Consider the following 12,643-nt stretch of genomic DNA (forward strand, 5'->3'; position numbering starts at 1 on the left):
GTCACACACAGTCCTCATGATCCTGCTGTTTGCTGGCAGCTGACTGCACCACTACACTGAAGTCATTAACCTCCCCTGATTTTCCCAGTTGCTTTCACTTGGTTTTGTTCCCCCCACTGAGGACAGTAATGACACATCACCTTCAACATAAAAACATTCCCATCACACTCATTGCTGGTTCTATGTCCAGAGCCTTATACCTGCCTTACACCTGGGAAGGTAGGGATGCCATGAAGGATGAAGATCTGCTGTGTGAGCAGGAACTTGTCACCATTCCCCCCACGATCTGCACTTGCATAATGATTTAGAGATTCATTTCAGAGGTATCACAGAATTGTTTCAGTTGCAAAAGGCCTCCAAGACCATTGAGTCAAACCTTCAAGTAGCATTCAGCATTTCAAATCACCCAGAATCACAGAATGCCAGGGGCTGGAATGGACCCCGAAGGATCATCCAGTCCAACCCCCCTGCCAGAGCAGGAGCACCTAGAGCAGGTCACACAGGAACACATCCAGGCAGGTTTTGAGTATCTCCAAGAGGGAGACTCCACAAGCCCCACTGGTCCAGTGTTCTGTCACCCTCACGGGGAAAAAAATGTTTCCTCCTATTTCCATGGAACTTCCTATGTCTCAACTTCCACCCTTGCCCCTTGTGCTGGCATTGGGCATCACCCAGCAGAGCCTGGCTCCAGCCTCTGGGCACTCACCCTGCACATCTTTATCAACATGAATGAGGTCACCTCTCAGGCTCCTCCTCTCCAAGCTACAGAGCCCGCAGCTCCCTCAGGCTCTCCTCGTAAGGAAGATCTTCCACTCCCTTAATCATCTTTGTGGCTCTGTGCTGGACTCTTTCAAGCAGTACCCTGAGGTCCTTCTTGAACTGAGGGGCACAGAACTGGACACAATGTTCCAGATACAGCCTCACCAGGAGAGAGTAGAGGGGAAGAATGCTCCATGCTGAGCTGATTTCTGCTGCAGAAATGCATTCAAGATGGAAAAACATCATCCTGGGACACAGTGCCAGGCTCCTGAACCTAATCCATGGAGAAGCAGGGACAGCACAGACATGGAAGATAAGCTCAGTGTAGTTTTTTTTCACTCTCTGTAGTCATTTTAGAATTTGAGATAATTCTAAATTGAATCATCCTTCTTTCTCAAAGGCATTACAATTACCAAGGCTGCCCATTCACGTTCCAGATTGGTACATTTCATGTTTAAATACGTGTTCAAAGTGAGCTCATTAACCACTCCAAAGAGTAGCTCTCCCACACATGGAAACACAGACCTAGCTCAGATCAGTTGCAACCTCCTTAACTTTCCACAGATTCACTTTCCCCCCCATCTATGTGCAAATTTGACTTCGAAAGTTATGGTACATCTTAAGGAGAGTCTATTTGCTACTACAAAATTAATTAGGATTTTGGGGTTTTGACAAGGTAGTAAAGAAAAACTCTTCTAAACTACACTGCAGTATGAAAATCACAGTAGCACATTACATTAGAGGATGGAAAGGACCTCCAGAGATCATTCAGTTCAACCCCCCTGCCAGAGCAGGATCACTTAGGGTAGTCCATACAGGAATGCATCCAGGTGGGTTTGGAAAGTCTCCAGAGAAGGAGACTCCACAAGCCCCCTGGGCAGCCTGCTCCAGGGCTCTGTCACCCTCACTGTAAAGAAGTTTCTCCTCATGTTGAAGTGAAATCTTCTATGTTCAAGTTTGAACCCCTTGTTCCTTATCTTATTGCCATGAACCACTGAAAAGAGCCTGGCCCCCTCCTCCTGACCCCCACCCCTCAGCTATTGATAGACATTGATCAGATCCCTCTCAGCCTTCTCTTCTCCAGACTAAACAGCCCCAGGGCTCTCAGGCTCTCTTCACAGGGGAGATGCTCAAGTCCCCTAAGCATCCTCATGGCTCTCCCTTGGACTCTCTCCAGCAGGTCTCTGTCTCTCTTGAACTGGGGAGCCCAAAACTGGACACAATGTTCCAGGTGTGGTCTCACCAGGGCAGAGTCAGGGGGAGAATAACCTCCTTAGACCTGCTGGCCACATTTTTCTTCATGCATCCCAGGATGCCATTGTCTCTCTTGGCCACAAGGGCACATTGCAGAACTTGCTGTCCACCAGCACTCCAAGGTCTTTCTCTGTGGAGCTGCTTTGCAGCAGGGCAGCCCCTAACCTGTACTGGTACATGTTGTTGCACCAATTTGGGCTGGTAAAAACAAGATCTAGGAGACAAAGCTGAAGTTTTCAGCAGGCTACAGCCTAAAACTGCAGCAGATGGTTAATAGGGGTTTGCATTTTCCCTACTTCCTCTAAGAAAACCCTTATGTGCTTAAATGTTTGAGTAATTCACACCATCCCCCCACCCCACCCTCCAACACCATCACTGCTTGATCAACATTGAAATGAAAAGAGCTAATAAACATGAAAATGCTAACTAGATGCTGTAGCAGCCACAAGAAGGGCAGCATTGAAGTAAATTAATTCTCACTTTTCCAATTTCTTCAGCACACAGGAGAAACCTGAAAGCAAACTGCAAGCTTTAGACCATGAAACTGATACTCAAAGGTGGGAGGAAAGCCCAATATGAACACAACTTCGTTTCAGAGCAGGAACTAAGCACTCTCAGGAAATAAGTCAAAGGAAGGTCGGTTGTGAAAGATTCCTCTCAAGCATCACGTTAAAAGAAAATTACCTCCTGATAAAAACCACATTAAGAACTGGAGAGCAAACCCCAGAATGCTAGCTTGGTAATTAGTAGTGCAGACCCACAGTTGACGAATAGTCACTGAGTAGAGCAATGCTGTTAAATGAGAGAGACCCCGAATTGCTTTTTACTACCTAAACCAGATCTTTAAATCATTACTTGGACACCAACAGATAATGCCAGCTCTTAAGTGTAGCCAAAACATCACATCCCAAGGTCTATTTCATAACTCTTCACTCACATGGGCAGTTCTCAATCCCTTCACACTGCAGAGCATTTCTTGCAGCATGGGCAGCAGGTGGAGGGGATTCTGCCCCTCTGCTCTGCTCTGAGACCCCACCTGCAGCACTGGGGCCAGCTCTGGAGTCCTCAGCACAGGAGCAGGGCCAGAGGAGGCCACAACAATGACCCCAGGGTTGGAACTCCTCTACTGTGATGATAGGCTGAGAGAGTTGGGGTTGTTCAGCTTGGAGAAGAGAAGGCTCCAGGAAGACCTTAGAGCAGCCTTGTAGTACCTGAAGGGGCTACAAGAGAGCTGGAGAGGGACTTTTTACAAAGGCATGGAATGACAGGACAAAGAACAATGGCTTTAAACTGGAAGATCATTTTATATTAGACATTAGGAAGAAGTTCTTCCCCATGAAGGTGGTGAGGTCCTGGAACAGGTTGCCCAGAGAAGATGTGGAGTCTCCAAGCCTGGCAGTGTTCAGAGCCAGGTTGGATGGGGCCCTGAGCAAGCTGCTCTAGGAGGTGTCTGTGCCCATGGCAGTGGAGGTTGGAGTTACATTATCTTTAAGGTCCCTTCCAACCCAAGCCATTCTGTGAGTCTGTTACTTCACATTCACTCAGTTCCTCCCTCCTTCCTTGTCCCCAAACGCTGTCCTTTGAACAAACACAACCTCACTCCCTCCTTCTGTCCTCTAGACCTGCAATGCTGAGATTGTAGCACCTGCAAGAGGTAGGAAAGGGCTTCTACCCAGAGATAAATGCTTAAAATACTTCTGAGAGTTCCCAGCACTAGTCCCACACCAGATGATCCTGTTAAGAACCAGTGTAACTTGTTAATTAATGCACAAGGCTGAATAAAAGACACCAACTGACAGTGGAATTGCAGATCAGCTTACAGCCAAGGCCTCCAGCTGAGGTGCCCTCCAAGACAGACATGACACACTTTCATTTAGATGATACATTTATTAAATTAGAATGAAAAAGTTAATGTACTTTAGAGTGCAAGAAACACAATTGGACACTGGAGCTCAATACAGAGAAACAATGTCTTCAGGATTATTACAGCCAAAAAACATCCTCTGTAGGGAATTACATACCAACCAAACAAGCAGTAACACTGGTAAGGGGCAAAAAAAACCCCAAACATTCAGTACCATCAGCAGATGCAAAGAGCAATAGAGAAAAAAGTAGCAAGAATCTAGCTAGACAAAAAATGTTCCTACCTTTAGCAAGTTTAGGCTCTTGGCAGGACTCAAACTAGGACTAAATGCACTAACTTGTAGCAGATGCCAGTTCTTACACAGATGGCTTTGGCTCCAAGCTGCTTGAAGCTGTTGAGCAGAAGAGCAGCATCAAACAGGATCATCCCATTAGCATCTTGTCAAAAGCTACAATCATAGCAAGTGACAATTCATTTGTTTTAAACCAAGGAAGAGACTTTCAGCTCCAATACTTGGAATTTCACAGACCCTAGAATAACTAAATGCTCCCTGCCTTTTTTTTTTCCCCCCCCTCTCTCTCTCCCCCCCCAATTCCAACCTGCCAGAGAACTGAGAAGATATGTGTGCTGAAAAGCTGGGTAGGCTTATGATCAGTGGTGGCTGACAAGATAAAGTAGCACACCTTGACAAAGGAGTTCAGCTAGAACACTTAATTAAATCAACACTAAATTCCCAGAGCAATATTTAGTGTAAGATGCTGAAATCCATCTCCTGGCCACACTGCTCCTACATATCCCCATCCTTCAAACTCACACACCTACCCTGCTTGGCTAGAACACACCAAACAAAACAATTCTAAGAGCAGGAGCCTCCCTCATGTATGACTACACTCAACACTTCTCCTTCCTGCTGGTTAGGGCTGGAAGAGGTTTGTTCTGTGCTTGAAACTGAGCTGTCAAAGGATGCAGTCCAATTTACCAGCCATTCACTTGAACCATGCCCACTTGCTTTTATAAAAAGCTGCAGTATGGATCCCAACCTTTTAATATAAAAATTGGAATATCCATTTTTCCCTGAATTGTTCCATCCCTAGCAACTCACCACTGCATCCAACTTAGAGCAAGGAACTCTTCCTGGAGATGAAGCATCAAATCCTTGCCAAGGTTTACCCTTTTGGGTGACACTAGCATGGATCACAGTGCCATAAAGACCAAACGCCTCTACTCCCACTCCTTACAACATCTCCCATGACTGCAGGGAAAGGGCCAGACTAGTTTCCTGAAGAACACCCATTTTTTCTTCAGAAAATGGAAGTGTGGTGGCTCTGCAGCTGAAGCATACCAACTACAGCCTTGGATCTCATCATTGAAAAGCCAATTGGAGGATCTATGAAGACAGAGAATTTCAAGATGGGATTGCTAACAAAACTGAAAATGGTACATCACAAACAGACAGCTTTGAAAGGTGAGAAACTGGGATGATTTTTTTGGTGCTGTATTTTTCTTTAAAGTTTCAGTATCGCTTTCAATCATAAAAAAATAAATATTCCTGTTCTACTGTCAGTGCTACCTAAAGGCTTCTTGAATACAGGAGAAATGGAAAAAAAAGAAAAAACCAAAAACCAACTTAAAATCAGCTTTTCAGCAAATAACAAAGACAATATTTTGAGTGTGGGACATGAAACAAGGTGTGGGGAAGAGAAGAATACAGGTCTCCCTTTTCCCTGTTCCAAACCTGGCTTTAATGTTCTCATGGATCACTCAAGAGCCTAGATTTCAACTGTACATTCATTCCAACTCTTGAAAATATAAAGGTCTATGGCTATTGTAGAAATTGTATCTGAAATCAAACATTTACAAAGATAAAACAGCAACATTGCACATCACTGGAAAAAAAAACAAAACAAACTGGTGCATATTATTTAAAGTGCATTACTTCACCATCTACAAAACCCAGACACTGCTGCCATTTAGCCAACAGCTGGTACTGGGGCACACTGTTAAGGATTCTGCAGGTCCAAAATGAATTGTTAGCTGAAAAAAACCAAAAATAACACTAACAATAAATACAAGCAACCTCCAACTCCCTCTGAGGTCAGACTGGAACTCAGATATGTTAAATTTTCTCTCACCGTTTATTTCCACTGCATCAAATAATCAGAAACTGACTACAGCAACTGTAGTCTAAATTCACTGAGCAACTCATCATGTCAGTCAATGGTTCTGAAGCTATTTTGTATGCTTCTTATTTCAGATTACAGGACAAAAAGATTTTCACTATTAGAAAATTATAACTTTGCTGAAATATAGGTGTAAAGAAAGAAGCCTTATAACCAGATCTTAGGTTCCTGCTTTTTTAATGTAAGACAACACCTGAAAGAATTCTTTACAGCTTCCTGAAAGAATTCTTTACAGCTTAAGTAATTTTTCAGGTATAAAAGCCTCTTTCCTTCTGCACTTACCCTCTGCCAGAGCCACAGGAATGCAGAAGTAGTCATCAGAGCACAATTAACTGTGGGAGTACACTGGGGCCCAGTCCTGTAGTTCTCTGCTACAGCAACGCATGCTGCAGGAGTTCAAAGTTACCTGGTGAAGGTGTTACAGATCCAGAACAATATTGTGTGGGGGGAACAAAGCCCCAGATGCACAGCAGGTACAAGATATTGCTTTGGTGCCTGATGACTAGATTGAAGAGAAGATGCTCATTACAAATATCAACAGCACAACCTCAGAAATTGAGCTTACTGAGTGAAAACTCTTCAATTCAGAAACAGGTGAATAGATCACAGCAATAACTAAACACCACAGGACAAGGGAAGGATCTTGCTTTTAATTTCTAGCACAAGTAGGCTGCTTGATGAAACCTAAATACTGAAACAATTCTCTTAAGGTTAAAGAGCAAACCCTCCATGCAAAAAAAAAAACAGAGTTTTGTTTTCAACCTAACAGTAGTAAACCCTGCACTGCATAGAGTTACTTTGTAAAAATTAAGTTTATGAAGAAAGGGAGAGAAACAAAACAAAGCAGCATTAACTCCCCACCCCATCAGAACACAGCCACACAAGGCAGAGCTGATAGTAAAGATGCTTCAATGCTGTATTGCAGGACATAAGCTGAACTGAGTATGTACAGACTGAGAAAGGAAGTGAGAAAGATCCAAATGTCCAAGGAGAAAAGGTTTAATCTTTCACATACAGGATGTGCTAACAGAAAGCTGTTGGGAAATTCTTCCTCTAGCTAAATCCCTGGCTTGGCAAGTAAAAGTAAGTGGCATCAAGGATGGGGACTATGCAGGAGGTGGGGATCTATGATTCTTCAGCCATCTGAAGCAAGGAGTTGATAGCTGCATCCTTGTTCCCCCTCTGAGCTTCTAGCACTGAGCGGATTACTTCTCTGTCCATGTTGGGAAACATGTCCTGGATAGATTTCAGGTCCTCTTCGTTATACAGATGCTGAGGGTTGACAGCTGGAGGTGGCATTGCCACTGGTACCATGCCGGGGTTACAGACTGCAGGCATCCCTGCAGGCAAAGAACAGAAGAAAACAACCAAGAAAGACATGAGCAAAAGAAAAAAAAAATTAAAACTAAAGAAAATAATTCAATTATTTTGAAGAAAAGCAGCTCATGACTCACTCCAACCCACCAACTTCTATTTTTTAACACATATTCCATAAAGAAAAAAGATTGTACCATTCTAGGTATCATCTCTGCAATCAGAGCATATTCCTGGTGAAGAAGTCCCTGCCCAAATTATGTTCCAGAAATGGTAAACTACAAGTACAGCTCAAAACTGTTGCATTAACCAGGTTTACACAGGAATTAATAACTGAAGCACAGTGGCTTCCCCACACTGCTCCCATCATATTTAAGTCCCTGCTCTATGTTGTGATGAAAAAGATGGTTTTACACCAGCAAGATACCTAACTGATATTTAGAATTCAATGAATGCCATTGCCTTCCTTTCAACGCAGTGGAAAAGTACTGAGGTCCACTAGGAGACTGGGACCACACGGATGAGCAAGGACAATGTAGGGGATTCTGCCCTTCTACTCTGCTCTCCTGAGACCCCACCTGCAGCATTGTGTGTCCAGTTCTGGTGCCCCCAGCACAAGGATGACATGGAACTGCTGGAGCGGGTCCAGAGGAGGCTACAAAGATCATCAGAGGGCTGGAGAACCTCTGCTATGGGGCCAGGCTGGGAGAGTAGTGGCTGTCCAGCCTGGAGAAGAGAAGGCTCCATGGAGATCTTAGAGCAGCCTTCCAGTACCTGAAGGGGGCTGCATGAGAGCTGGGGAGGGACTTCTGACACAAGCTTGTAGGGACAGGACAAGAGGGAATGGATTGATGCTTGAGGAGGGCAGATTTAGACTGGAAATTAGGAAGAAATTCTTGACAGTGAGGGTAGGGAGACACTGGCACAGGTTGCCCAGGGAGGTTGTGGATGCTCCCTCCCTGGAGGTGTTCAAGGCCAGGCTGGATGAGGCCTTGAGCAACCTGGGCTGGTGGAAGGTGTCCCTGGTCACAGCAGGGGGTTAGAACTGGATAATCTTTAAAGTTCCTTCCAACCCAAACCATTCCATGATTCTAGGCAACTGGTTTTCCCTGGTTAAAGTTTCCTCCAGGCCATCCTACAAAGTCAGATGATGGCTAAAGAGCAATTCTGTTTATGCCCATAGGATACACTCTGCTTTTTCCTGTGCTTGTACCAGAGGACAAAGCATTTTTAATGAATTTTTTGTATGTCTCTGTAGAATTAAAGCAGCTTATAAAAACAGGTTTAGAAAATGAGTTTCCTAAGCCCTATTAAATGGAATTATTAAAGTCCCTTTTTATCACTTCCATCATTAACCCATTGCTCAAAAAAATACCATTTGTTTTTATAACACTGAAAACAGTTACAGTGTACACCTAGAGCCTCTTGCTATCACTTCTCATAATAGAATAAATCACTTGTCTAGTAGTCCCAGATGCCTGACTATCTTCATTCCACACCTTGCAGTGTTACTTTTTCAGCTGTGCTGTACTGTTTCTAAGGCAGGGCTTATGGAGAGCTACCTGCATCTAGACACAAATGTGGCACTGCTGCACACAGCAGCATGATAGAGCTTTTGCATTTGTTCTCTATTTGCTTTCAAGGATTCCATCCAAACTACCCACTGTCCATTCTATTCACCTGGTACCTTCAGGGAATGATCTTTATGTGTAGCACTGACCAATCAAGAAATCATCAAAATGATGATACAAATACGTATTAAAGTAGTATGTGTAAAGATAAACCTCAACACCAGCCCTCTTGGGTGATTTTATTTCCCATTTACTGTAAGAAGATCCTTTTGCAACCTGTTGCAGTCAGCCTTAGGAAGCTGCTAAGAGTTTGTTTTGACAAATGTCTGCTATTTGTTTTGGCTAAATTGTCTATTCCCTCAATTAGCTCTTTAAGACCACGATACACCCCACCCAAGGCCTCCCTCCATTAGGAAATGATTCACCACTTTTCTCTGTTCATCAGCTTCTCCAAATAGCTATTAAACCTTTATTGTAATTGCTTTTCCTTAAGTTAACCACAGGATGGACAATTTGCAGCACCACTACTACACATTTTCAGACTAAGAGAACCAGGTTTCATCTGTTACTCTTAAGTGGCCCAAAAGCTGCTTCTCTTCTACTGGCATTCTGACCAACTACTCAAACCCCGTAGTAACACCAAGCAATCTACAACCAACATCATTTTCAAGTGTGCCTCTCTCAGCACCCTCATCTCTCTTAGCATAATGTCTGAACTACTGAAGTGATCCAACATATTGCAACTCTACTACATTCACTCTATTCAGAATCAACACCTCCTACAAAAATAAAAAGCCAAGAGCAATTTCAATACTTACCTTGTCTCTTCAAGGTTCTCTTTACCCTGTAACTACTTCATCAGAAATGTCTGTGCTCACTCTAACTTGTACAAATATTTTAGCATCTCAGTGAATATCTTTTTTTCCTGTCAGCTTTAAAAAGGTTGTATTAAAGCTGACACTCCAGGTTGGATCAGCTAAACCTTTTATTAACTTACATCAGCTCTGGCTGATGAGGAGCTGTAATGGGCTCTGGTTTGTGTGCACTGAAGCTGACTTCATCTAATGGACTCTTTGCTAATTTTTTCTTCAACCTGCACTGGTGTCCTGTCTGAAGGGATGTTACTGAATTGCAAGCACCTCCATACTTAACAGTGTTTTCCAATTCTGATTTGACAATTCTCCTTGTAACCACCTTTACTGTTATTAGAAGCCAAAACCACCCTGCATGCTCCAAGTCTAATGCACAGGCTGCACCTATTTGAAAAGGTTCATGCTGGCAACTAAAGAAATGTCCCTCTCACCATAAATTTATTACCTCACACCATGTCTCTGCCCAACCACCTGCACCCCACCACTACCAAGATCTTCTGCAACATCCTAAACTTCAGCTCTAGAGCTTCTTATGCCATTTGGACTGTGGTTCCTGGAATTCCATCTGGCTGTAAGTGTTTGAATGCAAGGCAAATCAGATCATGTGTGCACCCTGGGGGCAAACTGCTGTGCAGTGCTCAACAATGCTGCAATGCAGTGATCGTATCCAGCAGCATTTCAGACTGCCTCTTCTATAGGTTCAATAAGCCTCAACCCATTTCTCATGCTTCCCACAAACAATCCAGCATTTGAGAGGTGAACAAAGCTGCATTGCCTCACAAAACACAGTTGCAAAGTACCTGAAAAAACAGAGCAACAGAAGTTACATTTCACTTCTAGCACAAACTTCCCAATATTCCTAAGTCAGCACCCTAAAATCACCTGACTGCCAGCCTAAATTGTGTGGGAACTGTCCATACAAAGGGTCAGTTTAAAATGCTAACCCAAGTAAAACATGAGGCTCACTTGGAGTACCACAGCATCCTACAGCTGACACATTTCAGTGTCTTGTCAGTACCAAAACCCCACAACAAACCCAAGACCAGCACAGTTTTCCTTACTGGTTTCATCAAAACAAGATAACTTTGAAGCCAGACACCTGCATGAGTAATGTTCCAGAAGTATTTTCAATCTAGATACTCAGTTTTCAAGACAAGGAGTTTCTGGATAGTATTGTTTTTCACTAATGGCTTTCAAAAATTTATTTTCTTAGCTCTTAAAGTTCTAGAATTAGTTTCTGCTGTTTGTATCTACACTGTATACAAAAGGAAGTTGGTATCACAGTGAGTTTTAATAAAACACTCCAATGTGAATGCAAATTCCTCATGGAACTCACCATTCAAGCTCCACCAATATCAATTTAAAGAGTACCTTGAGGTTTTTTGCTTTGTTCCATACTCAGGCTAAAAACATCCATCATTTCTGATTTACAAAACAGAAAGCAAGACTTTGAACTGTGCACTAAAATGTAGCATATAGACAGATGCAATCATTACAATAAACTTGTAAATGTTCAGTAAAAAGCTGCTTTACCCCTTGAGCACCTCATGTGGCTACCAGCTGAAAAGAGAAGCTAAACCCCATCAGAATCCACTAGCAAAGGAGCTGCCCACTCCCATGTTGCTCTCAGGTCCCAGGCAAGAGTCACAGGCAGAAGGGTGGAGCACTGCTCTCCCATTCAGTGGCATGGTGATGGCAGCATGCTGGCGTAAGCAGTGACATTCCAACAGGTGACACCACACCAGGCAGCCAATTGCTACGAGCAGCAGTGGAAGCATCAAAGCAGAATTAACAGGGTCAGGTTTTTCCAACTGCACACAAGGCATTCCACAGGGTTTTCTTTTCTTGTCTTCTTCAGTCAAGTGTCTGATGTTTTTTTTTCTTAACTCATGACTATTCTGTCCCATGCACAGACCCTTCCAGAATAAACTCAGGGACCTTCTCAGCACAAATTCTTTCATTTAAAAGGAAGAAATCAGGATCATCCCTGTTTTTAAACAGACAAGGTCTTAAGGAGAGAAAAAAAAAATACTAAAATGTTGGCCATAATTTTTTAATGTTGCTTCTTCGCAATCTACTATGAAAGCTTATGATCCACAGAAAAAAAAAATCACTTTCACTGCTCTGAGTAAACCAAATATGTTGCCACAAGCAGATCAGTTATTTACAGCAACTTTCTGAAATCCAGAGCATCAAGAACTGACATTTTGCCTCGCAAGGAGCAACTCTAGAATTTTCTGAACATACTTGACTGAAGCTCAAGGCTTTGATCAAAGTTAAGGATGTCACAATACCTCTGCACAATTCAAAACCAAAGGTGTCATAGTAAAGTAAGGATAAATTGAAGGAAAATTTCTTTCCTGTAATGTAATTTGCCTTTAGAGTTCTAGTCAGATGCTTGACTGGACATGGATCTAAACCAGCTGTGTATGAAAGACAAACTGACAAAATAAAGTGTTACTTTTTGGTCAAATGGCTTATTTGAGGATGAACAGAAGGCAATTGGCAGGCTGGCCTCTCGATGTCGTTGCTGAACTGAGTTCTTCACTTTGAAGCTCCCTAAAAGTTGCTGCTTCTCCCCAAACCTTGCAGCAGCAGAACAACTGCAAGATTAAGGTTTCTCTTCTAGGAAGCCAGTGCTGTCCCCTAGGACAGCTGACTGACATACAACAGCTTCTGAAGAACATCACTTCTCAATACCATTATCACCCATTACGTCAATTATTATAGCTTGAAGCTGAGCCTTTAAAGACTTTCTGACAATTTAGAGGGGCTTCAACAATTTCCAGGTGATGCATTAAATTGTTCTATTGTGACATCCAAGTGGCA

General features: G+C 43.1%; 1 protein-coding gene across 3 annotated transcripts in view; it reads right to left on the minus strand.

The window, feature by feature from the left end:
- Positions 1-3,930: 3,930 nt before the first annotated feature.
- Positions 3,931-12,643, minus strand: part of TOLLIP (toll interacting protein) — a 32,613-nt gene continuing 23,900 nt past the window's right edge. For 2 of the 3 annotated variants that reach the window (XM_054390291.1, XM_054390290.1), the window contains one exon: positions 4,455-7,397. In XM_054390291.1, the coding sequence (XP_054246266.1) occupies positions 7,183-7,397 (215 nt within the window). In that variant the 3' untranslated portion in view covers positions 4,455-7,182. Of the gene's footprint in view, positions 4,326-4,454; positions 7,398-12,643 lie in introns of those variants that run through there. The other variant, XR_008489302.1, reaches the window with a different exon arrangement.

This window comes from Indicator indicator, chromosome 21, assembly GCF_027791375.1.
Source record: "Indicator indicator isolate 239-I01 chromosome 21, UM_Iind_1.1, whole genome shotgun sequence".
NCBI lineage: Eukaryota > Metazoa > Chordata > Aves > Piciformes > Indicatoridae > Indicator > Indicator indicator.